This window comes from Leopardus geoffroyi, chromosome D3 (assembly GCF_018350155.1).
Source record: "Leopardus geoffroyi isolate Oge1 chromosome D3, O.geoffroyi_Oge1_pat1.0, whole genome shotgun sequence".
Lineage (NCBI taxonomy): Eukaryota > Metazoa > Chordata > Mammalia > Carnivora > Felidae > Leopardus > Leopardus geoffroyi.
The window spans coordinates 53,121,883-53,140,922 of record NC_059339.1 but is presented as its reverse complement, the minus strand read 5'-3'; the positions used below and the strand labels follow the sequence as shown (position 1 = coordinate 53,140,922).

The following is a 19,040-nucleotide window of genomic DNA, read 5'->3' as shown; positions in this document are numbered from 1 at the left end:
TAATGGACTTGATGCAGGTTTCAGAATATTCGTGCCAATAATGCACTGCAGCCAGTGGGGGGCAGGGGTGTGCAGGAAGGTGTGGGGGACAGGAAGCAATGATTGAAGTCCTCTCCATAAGCATATGGGTGTGAAGGTCAGAGATCTAGCGACATAGCAAGATCCACAAAGTGAAAGTTCAAGGTTTAAGTACCTTGTGGAGTAGAAGGATATTTGAAGGTCGACTGTGATAATTAAACGTACATATTGCAATTTCTAGAAATATGTTGCCAAGAAAACCTTTCCACAATGATAGAAATGGGCTAAATTTGTGCTGTCCAGTTGGTAGCCAGTTGCCACATGAAGCATAGCCCTAAAGTGTGAGGGTAAAAACAAACCTAAGAAAAGATTCTGTTTTTCTTGGTGCAAAAAGGGAGAGACTTTCCCTCCGCTCTCCTCTTTCTCAGAGTATTCACTTTAGAAAACTTACAATTGCTAATTCTTTCTCTGCCCCTTTCCCATACTATAGAAACCTTTTTAAAAATTATTTTTATTTTATTTTAGACAGGGAGGGGGAGCAGAGGGAGAGAGAGAGAGGGAAGAGAGAGAACGTTCAGCATGTAGTCTGACGCGGGGCTTGATCCCACAGCCCTAGGATCAAGACTTGGGCCAAAATCGAGAGTCAGATCAGACGTGCAACCGACTGAGCCACCCAGGTGCCCCGGATACTATATAAATCTTTTAATAACAAAACGAGCTTTTTGTCAGCTTTACAAGCAGCAATGTCTTTGTCTAAAACCTGGGAGCCTTCTCTCTGAACACCAAAGGTGCGAACATCAAGGAAGATAGCACCTCTATCTCCCTTTCTCCACGAGCATCTGGCTCTAGGCTGTCACTAGCTACCTGTCATAGAGATATTAGAAATCTTATTTGTTTGGATGCAGGCAATCAGCAACACGATGGCTACCCCAATCCAGGTGAATTTAAGATGAGCTGTATGTGACCAATGATGCTGAAGGTTCTTGCTTGAAGACAAGTTCTCATTACCTTGTGAACATGCATGTAACGGGTTGTGACTGGCTATCTATGAGATTTCAGTTTCTTTGTGGGTTGCTTGTGATGCACCTCCCATTCTGGCATAATGCTTATTCAATAATAAAGCTGTTCTCTCTCTCTTCTACTCTTGTGGAGAATTTGTTTTGGTTGGCAGATTTTTTATTTAATGTCTATTTATTTATTTGAGAGAGCAAGAGAGAGCGAGAGCACAAGTGAGGGAGGGGCAGAGAGAGAGGGAGACACAGAATCTGAAGCAGGCTCCAGGCTTTGAGCTGTCAGTGCAGAGCCCGACATGGAGCTCGAACCCATGAACCGAGAGATCGTGACCTGAGCCGAAGTTGGATGCTTAACCGACTGAGCCACCCAGGTAGCCCCTACTGGCAGAAGATATTTTTAATTGGATTTTCACAAGAGCAACTAGTTAAAAGATTAGTAGAAGGGCTATGGTGGAATCCTCGAATGTTCAACATGCAAAGGAAGGCAGGGAAGGAGCATAGAAACAAAAAAACCAGATAGGACCAAGAGAAAACAAATACCAAGATGGAAGGCTTAAGCTCGTCAATATTAAAAATTGAAGCAAGTAGACTAAAACCTTCCATTCATTCAAAGTGTTAAAATGGACAAAACAGCAAGACCCATGTCTATATTTATAAGAAATACATTATAAAGTTGAGAGTAAAAAGTTAGAAGATATACCATGCATAAGAAAGACAGTGTGTCAATGTTAATGTTAGCAAAGCAGATTTTAAGACAAAGAATATAATCAAAGAGTGATATTCCATAAAGATAAAAAAGGGTCAATTCTCTGAAGAGACACAATGCTAAATGTATTTATGTTATTAATGCAGGGAAAACAAGTTTAAAAATACAGGGAGCAAAACTAGAAAATATTAAATGAGGAATAAGTGAAGCCACAATCAGCCAGAGATTTTAATATCCCGCTCTCAGCAATTAATAGAAAAAGTAGACCAAAAAATCAGTAATGATAGAGGACTTGAATTACACTAAAATAGGGAAGCCAGGAAATTTTGGTATGTTAAAGAGGTAAGATTTATTTATTTTTTTTATTGAAAAAATTTTTTTAATGTTTATTTATTTTTGAAGAGAGAGCATGAGTGGGGGAGGAGCAGAACGGAAGACACAGAATCCAAAGCAGGGTCCAGGCTCTGAGCTGTCAGCACAGAGCCCAACGCGGGGCTCAAACCCACGAAACGTGAGATCATGACTTGAGCCAAAATCGGACACTTAACTGAGCCACCCAGATGCCCCAAAGAGGTAAGATTTAGTTATCTTAATATTGTTATTTGAAGCCCCTCATTTCTTGGTGTTACTTCATAAGCAATATCTTACCGAATACCTTTTGATGTGGTGGTGATGGGAATATGGTCTGTAGAGACTCGTAAGATCAACCAAAAATTGCTCCCATGTGCCACTTGGGGTGGGAGCTGTGAGGTCACAGAAATACAACATGGTCTTTATGCTTTAGGGTGTCTTGATGCACCAGTGTTGTGAAATATTTATTAATGTGACATTATAGTATATGCAGAAACTCTGATCTTTTCCCTTGTAAACTGTAACAAGTAACTAAAACAGCTTTTTACCATTCATTGAATGGTCTCACCTCTTTGGGTTAGATGTGTAAGCATTCTTTGGCTGAGCTCAGTAAGTTCCCCAAATGTCACTTTGTGGGCAGAGAGCCAACTCCAGTCCCTTAGGAACAAGGTTGCCAGACTGGGCAAATAGAAAAGGGAGTGCCCGGCTAAAGCCGAATTTCAGATAAACAACAGATCATTTTTTACTATGGGACACATTTACACTAAAATATACCTGAAATTAACATTTACCTGGGCCTTCTGGAAATGATGCTCTTCTAAGAAGGCTGGCTGAGCTGAATGTAAGCAGTTCTAATTCAAGTGCCAAAGTCGAACAAACACCTGCTTTCGGGGTGCTCTCTCCTCTAATGTACAATTATAGTCCTTGTAAAATATGATGGAACAGTAAAAAATATGGAAAAGCGTTGCTCAAAGGTCATCTTTTTATTTAAATATTTTATGATGATACACATACAAATATAATCTCCCAAGGAACAAAGGTAAGACCTAATACAAATCACCGTTTCAGGTACAAAAAACCATTTAGAAAATGTGATTATGCTGCATACAGGAGACAGGTTAGGTTTTCCAAGTCTGTCCGGGGAGGATGGTTAAGACCATCTTTGGTTTGTTTGGGGTACATAGGTCATATTTACATTTCACGCAGTAATGATATTCCTGTTGCATACATGGCAAAATATAACTACTAAGTCTGCAATGAAAAAAAAAGCTGCAAATACTAAGTAGAGAGTAAAAAATTTAGATCATGGAAGATTGACCTTCATCTTGGCCACAGACTTACGATATTTAAAAATATTTGTCTTATACCCATACACAGTCAGTCAGTAGGAGCAAAACATATCAATCTTTTGTATAACATAATTCAAGTCAAAAATATTTCTGACTATATATGGCTATATATATACTTTGAAACCTTAAATGCTCTATTTCTTCAAGAAGCAATGAAAACACAACCTACTTAAAGGCCAAAATACCCAAATAACTTTTCAAAATGAAAGGCAAGGATAACGTACAAATTCAGGCTTGTTCAATAGTTCAACTGAATATTTAATATTCATGAATTAAGTCATGACTGGCCAGTCAGTGACCTTGAGACATAGAATACAATCATAATCTCAAACTCATAATTACTGATACCATAGGGTTTTTCAGTATTTTTCTTATAATTGTATATAAAAGAGAATGGCTTCCAAAATTTGGTTTAATTCCACAAATATTTATTTGGCACTCATGTTATGTACTAAGGATATATAGCAATCAAACGGGCAACTTCTTATCACAGTGGAGAATCCAGTCTCGTGGTTAATTTAGCTGTACAAGATTAGAAGATAATGTATCCTGAGTTTTAAAAAAATAGTGTATTATTACTATAAAAAGTAGAGCGATTTTATATTTATGAATTTTGCCCTGGATCATTCAACTGAATTTGAAGTATTCATTATTTTCATGATTTTGGGGAGGCAAAGGGAAGCGATAATGCTATTTCTAAAGTCCTACCACACACATGCACAGAAATCTACGTGTGTTCTTTATCATGCCGTTCCATAATTCAGTCAGCCTAACAGATTAAAAGGCCCGGCTCCTAGTCTAGAAAGAAAACAAGCAAAACCAGTTGTCCAGGCTGTGCTCATATTTTTGGATAAACGTGTGGATAACCTGCCAGGTGCAGTAAAGCATGGAATAGAGAACGGCAGTGTGGACCGTGAGTGCAAAGACTCCCAGTCAGTTTCAGGGATGGCTCTACTGGAGAGCTCATGCAGTGGACACTCTGTGTCAATGTGGCAAACTCTTAAAGCCAGATTTACTCTCTCTTTAAACTGCTTTCTGGCCATAACTGTCTGGACATAACTCATTAAAAGGCACTTAAGACACAGTCTCATCGTTATGCCCCCAGTGAGCCCTGGAGCATTTGTGAAGGACACACTTGGAGGCTGGGACAGCGAGGTCGGCTGTGTGTTAGTGACTGAGAAAAGTGTCAAGCCCCGTGTGTATGTGTCTTACGACTGGAGGCTCATCAAAAGAGAGGTCCGTTGGAAACATGAAGTCAGTCACTGCTAGCTAAACTCTGGGTCAGACTGTGGTCGACAGGGGTTGAGGAGTAGGAATGCTGCACGACGCTGTGCTTGGAGACTCTGGTGGAAGATGTGGTTACAGTAGAATTAGAATGACCAGACTCCTCTAAACTGAAATTTGGCAGAGGGCCAGGGCCTCTGGCTCCAGAAACCTCTGTCTTTCTGGCCATCACAGAGGTTTCAGCAGGAATCTGGTAACTGGATTGCAGCGTGGGGACAGCTGTTCGTACTCTTTCTGTCACTGTCACGTTCTGTCCTGCTGCCACACCAGGCACGGCCAGAGTGGGCTGCATGCCTGGGCTGGGGGCGAGGAAGCTCTCTCTCTCCCTCACCATCACAAAATGTGTATCTGGCAGAGGCTGAGTGCCTTCCAGAGGACCAGGGATGCCCCCGTTAGGCTGTATTATTCTCTCGGTAACCACGACACTACCGTCATTAGCATAGTGCTGGTCTACCAAGGGAGGGGCTGGAGCATACACCCGCTCCGTCACGATGAGGGCCTGTGGCTGTCCAGGACCCAGGATCACGGTGCTTGGTGGCATCGTGGAGCCTGTGGCATAGGAAGTTTCTGTCACTACAACATTGCCAGAAGCCAACGGATCAGGGAGCAGTGTAGCTACCTTCTCACTCTGCCTAGAAGATACGGATCTTTCAGTGACTATTTCCTGAGTTACTTTCTCCGCATTTGCTTCATGCGAAGGTTTGGGAACTTGAAAGCTACTGCCCGAGGAGTAGGCATTCTCTGCGTGAATCCTAGTTTTCTCATCGAATGAATGTGAAGCTGCCTTCATACCTGATTCTCCCACAGGTTTTTGCCTCTGCTCAATTTTCACATCCATGTCTATCTTTTGACCCAAGCAAACTTCGGCTAGTGTCCTGAATTTAAGCCCTAAATCATCTAGAAAGTGATCATCGAGCTCTCCTTCAATGAAACTGCAACAGCCGATGGAGCCGTGTAGAGATGCAGTGTCTTCCTGAGAATAAACCAGAAGGCAATCTTTGGCTATGTGAATGTCATCTTCCTCAGTATAAGAAGCAGCTTTCTAAAATAGAAATAAAAACAGAGGCACAAATTAGTGACACAACTTCACTTAAGAATGAGACTATCTTCCTGCCCCAAAAGCGCAGCCTGAGTCTAATTACAAGAAAACATCAGAGAAACACAAATTGGGCATCCTACAACACAACTGGCCTGTATTCTTAAAAAAATATTCATGTTCTGAAAAGTAAGAAAGGCAGGACTTCTGGATGGGGTCTTGGACAGGAAAAACAATGGCTATAAATGGCATTATTATGATCATTGGCAAAATCAAAATATGGAATATGTCACTGTTATGTCTCAAAATTTGTTCATTGTACTGTGAAGAAAATGTGCATGTGTGTGTGTCATGTGCATGTGTGTGTGAGAGGGAAAGAGTGAGGGGGGTGGAGGGAGGAAGGGAGGGAGAGAAAAGCAAATAGCAAATGTGGGAAAGGGTTAATAATTGGGTAATCTGGGTTAAGAATATACAGGAGTTCAAAATTTCTACTGTTCATGAAAATTTTCTGGAAAGTTTGAAATGATTTCTGAATTAAAAACTGCTCACATACATACACAACGAAGACTGACTTGAGCAGGGTTAGAGTGGAGAGGGGAAACTATCCAAATGAAACCAACAGGGCACCAGAACGGAGCTCGGCAGCGAGACAGAAGGGGGATGGGAAGTGGTTGTCCTTGACCCTGACCACATCACCACCATCCTGTCAAGCTAACGGGGTGGGCAGGTCATCTGAAAGAAGGGAGGGTGGAGGGAGACAGGAAGTGGGAAAGCACTCCAGTAATTTGCAACCACGCAGAGAGGGGACAGAAATAAACTGGTCTCCACAGAAGCCCATCTCCTTCCTTGTCTCAAGTGTCCTTCAGATGCTCAACACTCTGATTCTGCCCATTCCTGTGTGGGGCACAGGGACCTTGTTCTCAAGAAAGGTATCCAGCCTTGCTTCTGCTTCTTCTTCTTTTTTTTTAAATTCAGAATTTTAAGTGTTTATTTATTTATTCTGAGAGAGAGATTTAGAGAGAGAGCAGAGGAGGGGCAGAGACAGAGGGGGAGGGAGAGAATCTCAAGCAGGCTCCACATTGTCAGCACAGAGCCGGATGTGGGGCTTGAACTCACCAACTGTGAGATCATGACCTGAGCTGACATCAAGAGTCAGATGCTTAACCGACTGACCCACCCAGGCGCCCCCCAAGCCCTGCTTCTAATTCCTAATTCCAGGCATGAGCTTTCTGACTGCATCCCATCATCTTCCTGGCAATTTTCCTTCTAATTTTTTTTTGTAAACTGCCTCGATAGTGAAGCTACATAGGCAAAATTTAAATGGACATAATAGACTGTGGTTTTTAGGTCACAGATTCCCTCTGCTCCTGGCGGGGTCAAGTCCGTCAAGTCTGCTCCTGCAGAGTTACTGAACTTTCTGACCCACTGACACCTGGCTTGGTCATGTGATTTGCTATGACCAATGAAACGTGAGCACAAAAAGGCAGCCGCTGTAGGATCCATCATTGCCTGGTTCTGTGTGACTTTTGCCTGTTTCCCAAGGATGGAGCTGCCCATTGCCCTGGTACAATCTGCTCTCTCGGCATGCGCCTTGGAATGAAGACAACATGGAGAAGAGCAGAGCTGTGTCAACTGGCAAAGACACGAATGTGAGAAATAAGCCTCTGCAAGAAGTCAGATTATGGGGTCGTTTGTTATCACTGAGTAACTGAGCTAACTCGTGTAATGGGCCACATCACTCTTTCCTCACTGCCTAGAAACATTTTCTTAAACGATGACAAAGTCCTATTTAGATCCAAGGCAATGATTACCCTAATAATACCACATTCACCTCTAAATGTCCCCTCCCCCACCTGGCATATATAAAAACCAACCCTTACCTCAGCGAAATAACTTCCTAAGAATTCCTCGCTCACTGCAACAGCAGCTGTTCGAGCTCCGGCCATGTCTCTGGAAGACCCCATGACTCTTGTGCTCCTTAAAGTTTCAGCACCTATGTTGACTCCTGTTGTCCCTGTCACTTGGGCAGCTGCAGCAGAAATGAAGTTTCTGTGTTCTTCCCACCTTCCATCCACCTCACACATCTCATGTTGCCCTTTGACGAAGGAAGCAGAGCTGCCTCCTTTCACGATGGTTTCTTTGGTTGTCATACCTCCTCCTACTCCACTGCCTGCTGCTACGCTCTCTCCATGATCTGCTGTCAGAAGCAATGGCACCACCTGCGACAGCAAATACAGTTGAGAACTGAGAAGGATGGAGTACAGTTGGTAGGAGGATCTGAGCCAAGTGGGCCTATCAAGGGAATAAGCTATTTCCACAGAGGCAAATTAGGAAAAATATTTTGGCTTGAGTAACTTCTATTTGAGCCTTCTGAAGATCTCCACTCCACCTTCTTGTTTTGTTAGCTGATTATAACCCAAGGAGAAAAAAAAAATTATTTAAATATATTCTCAGCTCATTTACTCTATGGGCATCAACGGCATTTCAACTTTCCTCTAGAGTGTAATGTCTTCTTCTATGGTTATTAAACCTTTATTTATTTATTTATTTATTTATTTATTTATTTATTTATTTTCTAGCTGGAGATATCATGGCTGCTTCAAGGAAAATCTGTATTTCCAAGCCTCCATTGCTATTAGGAATAGTGACCTGACAAGTTCAGGTTAATATGATTTCAAGCAGAAATGGGGTATGCAACTTTTGGGAAATGTTTTTCAAGAGCAGTTTTCTGATCTGCTTGTTGGAATGTGGGGACAGCAGCTAGTGTCTGGAGCATGAAGGCCATATGGGAATGGAACTCATTCATGGAGGAACGACAAGAAAGGAGGCACCTGGGGCCAGTTGTACAGGAATCACCACATGGGACCTAGACTGCTCACATTTATATTTACACCTCTGTTTTTCTGAGTTCTCTGGCACTTGATGCTAAATCATATCCTATTGAGCATGATGCTTATTGCAGATGGTGATGACAGACCCGGGGTGAAGTTGGGAGAGACAAGAGGAGAGGGGATTTGGCGACATTTTATAATTGTCACGGGGGTGGTGGGTTTACCTCTGCCGTCCCTATGTATCAAAGGGAACGGAAATGGAGAAGCACATTACCCGACCTGACCCTGTTTCTAGATTTTTGGTAACATAGAACCTATCACAGTAGAGCAAAACCACTTCAACTCTGCCCTGGCAACAAGCGCAAAATATGTTGTCATTTGAACCCTCTGTTTAACAAAGACGTGTGAATGAAATCCATAATGGCCACTTTACTCTCTCATGACTTAAAATGTTAGAAACACTTCCCAAGGGCCCTTTAAAATCAGAAAAGAAGACATGTTCCATTGACATCTGATGATCTGACCTTGTCTTCAGGTGGCGCCCCTTCGTTATTCCAAGGATGCAGCATCTCTATAGTGCCCGGAATGGGGGTGAAGCCTTTGGCACCCTCTCCACAATGGCACATCAGCAGTAAAAGTGGTACAACTGGACAGAAACAAAATGCAGTCAGGACCAGGTTAGTCCCCACATATTTCTAAACGTATCTTCAAATTTTGGAATTTGCATATCGCTTCTTAGAGTTCAGTCTTCACTTATGCACAGCCTTATTTTTGCATTTTTCTTTTCTTCACGCTGATCCAAAGTCCCCAAGACAAGCTTGTACCAAAGCCTAACAAGCAGGATGAGGAAGTATTGTAAATTCAGAGTCCTCGTTCCTCACAAGCAGCCTGTGTATTGTTGCTGGGTGGCATACCAAGTCTGGATTTGATAGCATATGAATCATCAAAACTAATTTAAAGATTTAAATCTCTTGTTGTTCTTTTAAACCGATTTTTTTTAATATGAGAAAATTCACTATCCCCCCAAAATATATTTGTTAAAAAGATCAAAAGCTCCCAGGGTAGGAAAATTTTAATATGTTCAAATATTCTAGAACACTGGAACTTCTATAATACTTCACCACTTTATCCTGGAGTAGAATTCAGCAGAAGGCATGACTCATTGAGGTTCAAATTAACATTTGAATTACCTGAGTATTGTTTTCTAAAATGACTCTACATTAAAAGCCCTTAAAATATATATAACATTTCATTTAGAATTCAGTAAAATTTCAGAGCTCCCTTCTTAAATTCTATTCTGCTTCAGGGAGGAAGTGAAAGCCAAGGTTGTCTTCTTGATCGATGTAGTAAAGAATTAACTACACCTGTAAGCAGTCCATCTCAAATTAGGTTTTATTGCCATTTCCATCTGGCAGCTTCCAAAGATGAACTGACTACTTCCTAGATTCCTTTTTGTGTTAAATAGTTGACAGCTCAGTAAATATAGCCACTGTGAGTAAAAAAATTGAAATTAGCCAGTGGCAAGCAACTCAATCATTTCAACAAATTTAACAAATGCTTATCAAGAGTCTACCATGCGCCGAGTACCACATTTGGCCCCGGGGAGTCTGAGATGAGAAGGCAACGCAAGGGGTCTCTGGGTAAAAAATGTAGTCCCAGCTCCAGTACCCACCTGCAGACTGGTGAGCTGAGACAAGTCACTTCTCGGTCCATGTCTGTATTTTTATTCATAAAACAGAGACGATGGCATAAAAGCACACCGTAAACTGGCGAGTGCTGTGCATTTAATTGCACACCTACTCCTGGCTTTGACAAGCTCCTCCCTCATCACTGAAATCGCTGAGGCTGCCTCGGAGGTGGTCCTCTGCCCTTGTTCAGTGGCCAAGAGGAGTGGTATTCCACACGACCCCAGGCTGCAGTACTTTGTTGTTTCGTGAAAGGAAACCTGAGGTCTTTGGAGGTCATGCAGGGAAGGCAGGACTGGCTGTCATTGCAGGGAAGCATGGAAGTGCTCAGAGGGTCTGGCTACTGTTGGCACAGGTGAAGGGGCAAGCAAAGCAGAGGGTGTAAGGAGGTTGAGCCCTGACAAGTTGAATGTGCAAAGCAAGAACTGGTGGGAATAAGACGGATTTGTAAAATAACCTTTGTATCCATAATCCAAATTCACACAAGAGAGCTTGAGAGCCTACGATGTGCAAGGCACATCTGAAGAGGGCTAGAATAACCTTTGGTGAATTTATCAGTGATCATTTATTGTTCCCCTAATCACCCTCAAAAGTGTTCTAGTGTGGTTAAAGAATACGTGTAAAGAAATCAATGACCACTATGGTAAAAGAACACTGGGAGTGCATCGAAATTACTAGACAAACTAAAGAGTGGCTTTCAAAATACTTACGTAGCAACAGCAGAAGGGCAAAAATTATTAGCGCGATTGCTGCGGGTCCCAGGCCCACATAGGAGTCACGCAGAGCTTCCACACAATTGCTGCCGTCCAGACACTTACAAACTGTCAGTTTAAGGACCTGCTTTTCAGGGCAGCTGAAGCCCTGACTATCTGAAATCAGGAACTGAATTTCACTTCTCCCGATCTTTTGCTCCTTTTGTTGCAGTAACACACTGGTACCTACAAGGGTAGGAGGCAAAAGGAAAGGAAAATGAGTGATTACCAAGGAAGGGGTGAGATTAAATCACAGAAACATTCTTTAACTGCTAATAATATTTAGCTCCAGTTAGAAGCTTTATTCTTGCTTAGCCTTTTTTTAAAAATTATTTTTAAAAATTTTAAGTTTATTTGTTTTGAGAGAGAGAAAGCGTGAGTTGGGGAGGGACAGAGAGAGGGGGAGAGAGAATTCCAAGCAGGCTCCACACTATCAGCGTGGAGCCCAATGCCGGCTCGAACTCACGAACCATGAGATCATTACCTGAGCTGAGACTGGACATTTAACTGAGCCACCCGGGTGCCCCATTGCTTAACTTTTCTATTGAATTCACACTGTTAAAATTAGTTAAAATTTGAATTGAATTTACATTTGTTAAAATTAGTCCAGATATTTCCAAGAGGAAGGTTAATAACAAAGGATTAGATGTGAATACATCTTCCTTTTATTACTTTTAACAATTGTGTGTGATGTGTACCAAATGCTAGGAACTGTTCTATGTACTGGGAATACAGTAACAAACAAGTTGAAAGTTAAATGACATTTCCATTAAATGACCTTTATTTTACCATTTCTTAAAAAAAACTTATCAAGGCAATTATCAAACAGACAATAATAGAAGAGGGTAGTTAACCCTCATGGTACCCATCCCCAGCTTTCATAATTTTCAGCAATGGGCTAATCTCGTTTCATGTAGCTCCTTACTTCTTATTCCTGACACTGTATCGCTATATATCCAAAATTTTGAAAAATTTCAAATCTACAGAACAATTCTAAGAATATTACAATAAATATCTATATACTCTTCATGACTTGTTTACATTCTATAACAACAGTTTGTCCATACACATTTTTCTGAGCTACTTGAAAGTAGGTTGCAGATATTATGATACACATCAGCACATACCTTCTAAGACCAAGGGACATTAGTGCTCTCAAAGAATTTGGTATTGATATAACCCACAGCCAAACATTTCAATTGTAATAATGCCCTTTATAGTTCTCTTTCTTTCTGTTTTTTTCCCCCCTTGATCCTAGATTCAATCAAGAATTATGAACTGCTTTTAGTTATCACGCTAATCTCTATGAATAATCTAGATCAGTTCCACTGTTTTTTAATTTTTTTGGCCTTCAAGACCCAGACATTTTTGAAGATGACTTATTTGAAAGGATGTTCCTCAGTTTGAATTTATTCGATTATTTCCTTACGACTGGATTCATTTTTCTCAAGAACATGACACAAAAAGTGCTGTATGAATGACCTTCTGTCATTTTTTAAAATGTGACTGGTGATTATTTTCAAACTTTTCTTTCATATGAATAAAAATAATGACCAGTGTTCACATGAGTAAAAATAATGATCAGTTAGAAGAGCTCAAAAATTGTCCTGACATCTTCATAACACTTATTTAAAAAGAATATACTTGCAAGACATGTAAACCTGATTGAATACAAAGCTAAAAATTAAATGTTTAGGTTTTGTTTTGTTTTATTTTAATTATTTATTTTTGGAAATAAGAAATAGCCTCTCTTCATTTTGAGGTTAAATTTCATGGGATCTGATCTGCATAGCTAGAATATACTTATTAAATCATCCTCAAAGCTTTGGAGAAGTGAGAAAAGCATCTAATCGTTTAAAGGAACTTGAACTCAAGAAAAAAAAATCCATGAAGACTTGGCCTGGAAGAATATAATTAAATTTGTGATTGGCTTTGAGGGGGCAAGTTGAGACGGGAGGAAAGTCACAAAGAGGACTTCTATTTTATCCATCATTATAAAAAAAGAGGTCTTATTCAAATATGAGAAACTGTTAATATTTCTTTCATTCTAAGTGGTAGGTACAAAGATGTGCCACATCGGTCTCTGGAATTTTCTGTACTTTAAAAATTTCCCAAGGGGCGCCTGGGTGGCGCAGTCGGTTAAGCGTCCGACTTCAGCCAGGTCACGATCTTGCGGTCCGTTGAGTTCGAGCCCCGCGTCGGGCTCTGGGCTGATGGCTCAGTGCCTGGAGCCTGTTTCCGATTCTGTGTCTCCCTCTCTCTCTGCCCCTCCCCCATTCATGCTCTGTCTCTCTCTGTCCCAAAAATAAATAAACGTTGAAAAAAAATTTTTTTTAAAAATTTCCCAAATAAATAAAAATAGGTACTGTTTATTATCATGACAGCTTGCCAATCATCTTATTTTGTAATCAAGGGGAAGAAAGCTTAGTTTATAGAATCCTCTCTCTCTAAACCATCTAGATATATAAAGTGTAAATCTCAGTGACTTCCTCTTATAACATTCCAACATGTATATCCTTAAGAATTTCATGTTCCTAAGACTACAAAAAATTCAAGAACCCGTCAAATTCAAACATCTTGATATTTAGGTAGAAAATGCATTTTTGTATCCAGAAAGACTCCAGAGGCAGATCACTTGGGTTCAAATCCTAGTTCCAGCTCTTAACTGTGACCTTGAGAATGTGAATAAAACTCTCTGCCCTTGTTTCTTCATCTGTGAAGAAACTTCATCTGTTCCAAACTTCTAGGGTGGTTAACATTTGTTCAGTGTTTAGGACGGTGACTGACATCTCCCAAACATCACGTGTTTCTTAAATAAAATAAATAAGACTTGGAAACCCAGCAAGTCCAATGTGAAACACATTTACACATCTTAGTCAAAGAAAGGCCAGCTCCAATCAAGCATTCAGCATAGGTGGGAGTCCCAGACTTTTGTGGGTACAGAATTAGACACTGTGAATAAGAAGACCAACCACTTCTTGAGTTTGAAGCCTGTGATTTAATTACCATAAGAGGAATCATCTGGATGTCTGCCACCTTGGGCTCATGCTAGCTGCACTTGATCTTAAGAAGCATCAACTAATTAGGATGGTGACTGACTAAACAAGTACTTCATTCTTAGAGGGGAGGCAAATTTAGTTAACCAAGGGCATAACTGTCTTTTGCCAGTGAATATATAAACCCCAAGAAGATTTAGAATTAGGTACAGAACATTTATGCAATTTGAAGACATAGTTTTAATATTTGTGTATGATACGGAAATTATTTGTGTTTGTTACTGTGTTTTTATGTTGTTTGGAAAATTAGCCCTATTAATGCAACAGCTTTGTTAACTCCAATTTAAATGTGTGAATGTGTTACAGTCATCGCTTTGTACCTGTAGGTTGAAATATCACTCGTTTGTTCTGTATTGAAACACTGAAGAGGATTTCTGGTTTAGGGTATTTATAAGTCAAATGTATTGGAACTTTAGAGTATATAGATCACATGAAGTGAGATAATGCATTTTATTTGTTAATTCAGATCACTGAAATACATAGGAAAAAAATGAAAAATACTTAATTTATAAATGTAGTCTGAGATGTTGAAGGTGTTTACTCTGTAAATTGGACCAAACATTATTCAAAGCCTCTTAAAACGATTGGAAAAATTTGTTAGATTTAAAATAACAATACACTTGTAAAGTAAGAAAAGCTTGGGTACTAGATTTGAAACTTTTCTAAAATGACCACTAATTGTTTAAAACAAAATAGTCTTCTAGATAGTTTTTGGCATTCAAAACCACCCTGAAGAACACCCAAAAGCTCATGTCAACAAGGGGGTATGTCCAAGATATGGATATACGCACATGGCCATCTGGAATGGGGTGAGGGTCAGACAGACCCTTCTTTATCTTGTGTCCATCACTTACCAGCTTAATTCTAGTTAGGCCAAGATTCCTCAGCTGTAATCAGGGAATAACGTTACAGATTAAAGGACTGAATGAGATAATGCATATGACGGGCCAGCAGAGTGCCTCGTACATGTAAGTGATCCATAAATATTCTTTTAATGGAATTGTTACCATAGCTTAAGATTTTAGAAGACATCTACTCTGATTGCTGTGCCTAGACAGACGACGTACTCCTTAGCTTACGAGACAAAACAAGTACTTCAAGAGCAGTTTAGGGAATACCTAGCTATCTTTAAGACATCAAGTTATTTTTCGTCTCTCCCTCTTCTATTACTCCAAATCAAGTATTAACTATAGGCTGATGAAAGACACTATACCTGAGCTTCTGAACCTCATTTTATAAACTTCTTTAAAAAATTGTATTGGAGGGGTGCCTGGGTGGCTCAGTCGGCTGAGCCTCCGACTTTGGCTCAGGTCATGGTCTCATGGTCTGTGAGTTCGAGCCCCACGTTGGGCTCTGTACTGACAGCTCAGAACCTGGAGCCTGCTTCGGATTCTGTGTCTCCCTCTCTCTCTGACCCTCCCCTGTTCATGCTCTGTCTCTCTCTGTCTCAAAAATAAACATTAAAAAAAAAATTGTATTGGAAATATAATTTATGAAAAAAGAAAGCACAGTCTATATTATAAAGATTTTAGAATTCTATCCTGTTTATTTATTTATTTATTTATTTATTTAACGTTTATTTTTGAGACAGAGAGAGACAGAGCATGAACGGGGGAGGGTCAGAGAGAGAGAGGGAAACACAGAATCTGAAACAGGCTCCAGGCTCCGAGCTGTCAGCACAGAGCCCGACGCGGGGCTTGAACTCACGAACTGCGAGATCATGACCTGAGCCGAAGTCAGACGCTTAACCGACTGAGCCACCCAGGCGCCCCTATCCTGTTTAATATTTAAATATGTAGTCTAGTGATTTTGCTTACTTTCTTGGTGCACTATTTGCCATTTTTCTGCCATCCCAGCTGGATTGTCGATGATGGAGAAACTGAAAGGCTCACTGTTCTGGTGCCCATCCAGGTCCTCTGCGGTCACATTCACATACCGCACGTCCTCACAGATACTCTGCACTGGGTCAACCAGAGTGGGGCAATTGTCATTGATGTCTCTCACTGTGATAACAATGGTGCCAGTGATAGTTTTTCTTGGATAACCTGAAAAATAATAAAGAAGAAATATGGATATGCTGCCTCTATTGTTGACAATGGATATAGTTTGAATTATCTTTCTGATTTGGTGAGAAGAAGGTACTAACAAATTACAGCACTTTCTATCCTAGATATGTTTTCATACTCAAGTCATGTTTTTTAATCCACTAAATAAGTAGAAATGTGAAGGTTTGTCCATTAGAGAGATCTGGTTTTCCTACAAGAACAAAATGAAGGTCTCTGATGTTAAAAAATATTACCTAAGTACCTATAACCAAGAAAAAATAGCTTATTTTATATATTTAATAACTTACTTTCTGATATTGCCAAAATCTTTGCAGTGTATGTACCATTTTGGACATATCTGGATTCAAAATCAGGAATTTTTACAAGTTTAATTTCAGATGTAACAGAATCCACCGAGATCCAGTTGTCTATGTCTTCCAATTTGGCATATCTGTTATAACACAAACATAAAATTAATTTTCACTTCTGTATAAACATAATCTCTAACATCTACAACTCTTTCAAGTTTAATTTTTGGTTCATTATCTATGTTCTTGTTACAGGCATTAGTCTGAAATGCTTTGAACTTTTTGAAACTGTCCTAAAAGTCCTCTCTCTTTACTCTTTTAAATGTTCTTTTTTTGTTTGTTGTTTGTTTTGAGAGAGAGAGAGAGAGAGAGAGAGAGAGAGAGAGAGAATGAGCAGATAAGGGGCAGAGAGGAAGACACAGAATCCGAAGCTGGCTCCAGGCTCTGAGCTGTCAGCACAGAGCCTGATGTGGGGCTAGAACTTGTGAACTGTGATGTGAGATCCATGACTTGAGCCAAAGTTGGATGCTTAACTGACTGATCCACTTAGGCGCCCCCACCTCTCTTTACTCTTTACTGTGTATCACATTTATCTGGAACCTTCTGTATTTCTGTAACATACCCAAGACATATATGCAAGGGTGACCAATTCTTGCCTACAAACCCAGGAAGTTTTAAAGTTGTTTTGTAGTCTATTCTATAGCTTTTTTGGGGGGTGAACCTTTGGAGAATGACTTAGTTACCCAACAAGAACTGGTGGAGAAAATTTATTTGCTACTTTCTTACCTCTAAACTCTTTCAGGATGTAAGATTTAGACAGAATAAGACAGTAAGTTTCTTTCTTTCTTTGTTGCTTTTTACCTTTCTCTAGCCAGAATTATTTTGAGGTGAAGGACCCAGCCAGCCTCTGCCTCACACTCAGTTGGTGGAGGGAAGGTGGTCTGGGGTCGGGGGATATATCTCCCTGCTTCTCAGTTGCAGGTACAATTCTGGGAAATTCAATCTCCAGACCTTTGGGGAATTATAATGCTGGGAGGGAAGGAATGAAGTGTTCAAATTTCATTTTTGAAGACAGGAATTTAAAATAATTTAAAATAAGGAAATATATTCATAACTATCTCTTACCTTACGTGGGCTACTTGTCCAGTGTCTTCGTCAAAAGCTTGAAATTTTCCAATTATTTGACTTAGGCTTGATTTATCCATGCTCTCACTAACATGAATGGAGACTGTGTTACTTTTAAAATGAATGCCTTCTTTCACATTTTTCACCTTTACTTTGATGGGAATGGATGTAGGCTTATATTGATTCTTAACTGACTTGTGAAAAGCTGCTTTATTAGTGACAATAATGCTGAAATCAAGACTCTTCGTTTCTTCATAGTCTAATTCCTGGGAAGGCAACATCAAAGGGAATTCTTTTAAAAAAGAAAACAACTAGAACCTACATAAAACACACACACATACACACGCGTAATTTTAATGTTAGATGTAACAACTTAACGTATGGGGAAATGCAGCAGCACTCAGTATTCTAACTCATATTGATACCAAGCAATTAAAACCTCTGTCATTTTGGAAATTCACACATGTTAAAGATTATTAGGGAACATCCCCAATTTATTAAAACAAATTTTTTTAACGTTTATTCATTTTTGAGAGACAGAGAGAGACAAAGCATGAGCGGGGAAGGGGCAGAGAGAGGGACACAGAATCTGAAACAGGCTCCAGGTTCTGAGCTGTCAGCACAGAGCCCGACACGGGGCTTGAACTCACAAACTGCGAGACCCTGACCTGAGTCGAAGTTGGATGCTCAACTGACTGAGCCACCCAGGCACCCCAGCCAATTTATTTTTTTAAAGTCCAAATTATTTATTTAAAAAAATTTTTTTAAATATTTATTCATTTTTGAGGGGGGTGGGCAGACAGAGAGTGGGACAGAGGATCTGAAATGGGCACTCGCTGACAGCAGTGAGCCTGATGTGGTGCTCGAACTCATGAACCATGAGATCATGACCTGCGCGGAAGCTGGACACTCAACTGACTGAGCCACCCAGGCGCCCCTAAAGTCCAAATTATTTAAAATACACACACACACACACACACACACACACACACACCAATCTGAAGTCATTTTTTTACTGAAAGAAAGTTAATGGACGTTCAATATAATACTCCTTAAAATGTGTTCTATGGGTTTGTTTTGGTGAAAAGGGCCATATGCCTAATTGTAGCACTGCCAGCTGTCCCCCCAGTAGAGACTTTCACTTCACATTAGCAGACAAAGAGCTGAGACTTCTGATTTAATTTTGCTAAACCCAAGGGTTTTCAAATTTATTTAAACAAACAACCTATCCACCCCTACCTTTTTAGCCTAATGTCTATTACTACTTGGTTTGCTATTAATGCCATAAAAGATTAACCTTCCTCCAAATATTGTTCTTTGTGAATTGTGGAAATTATAAAGCACATTTGATAAAGTCAGTTTTTCACTGAATACATATAGTTATGTTCCAATTTGCCCATTTTCTTTTTATAAACATTTGTATAGTATTCTGCTATTTAGATATACCTAATTTACATAGCCATTTGATTACTAGGCATTAG

At 40.1% G+C, this 19,040-nt stretch overlaps 1 protein-coding gene across 1 annotated transcript in view; it reads right to left on the bottom strand.

The window, feature by feature from the left end:
• Nucleotides 1–3,052: 3,052 nt before the first annotated feature.
• Nucleotides 3,053–19,040, bottom strand: part of DSG2 (desmoglein 2) — a 50,480-nt gene continuing 34,492 nt past the window's right edge. Inside the window, exons 9-15 of the mRNA XM_045458567.1 lie at nucleotides 17,560–17,825; nucleotides 16,435–16,577; nucleotides 15,899–16,126; nucleotides 10,984–11,211; nucleotides 9,113–9,234; nucleotides 7,638–7,976; nucleotides 3,053–5,763 (exon numbers count right to left, since the gene is read on the bottom strand). Of these exons, the coding sequence (XP_045314523.1) occupies nucleotides 4,693–5,763; nucleotides 7,638–7,976; nucleotides 9,113–9,234; nucleotides 10,984–11,211; nucleotides 15,899–16,126; nucleotides 16,435–16,577; nucleotides 17,560–17,825 (2,397 nt within the window). The 3' untranslated portion in view covers nucleotides 3,053–4,692. The remainder of the gene's footprint in view (nucleotides 5,764–7,637; nucleotides 7,977–9,112; nucleotides 9,235–10,983; nucleotides 11,212–15,898; nucleotides 16,127–16,434; nucleotides 16,578–17,559; nucleotides 17,826–19,040) is intronic.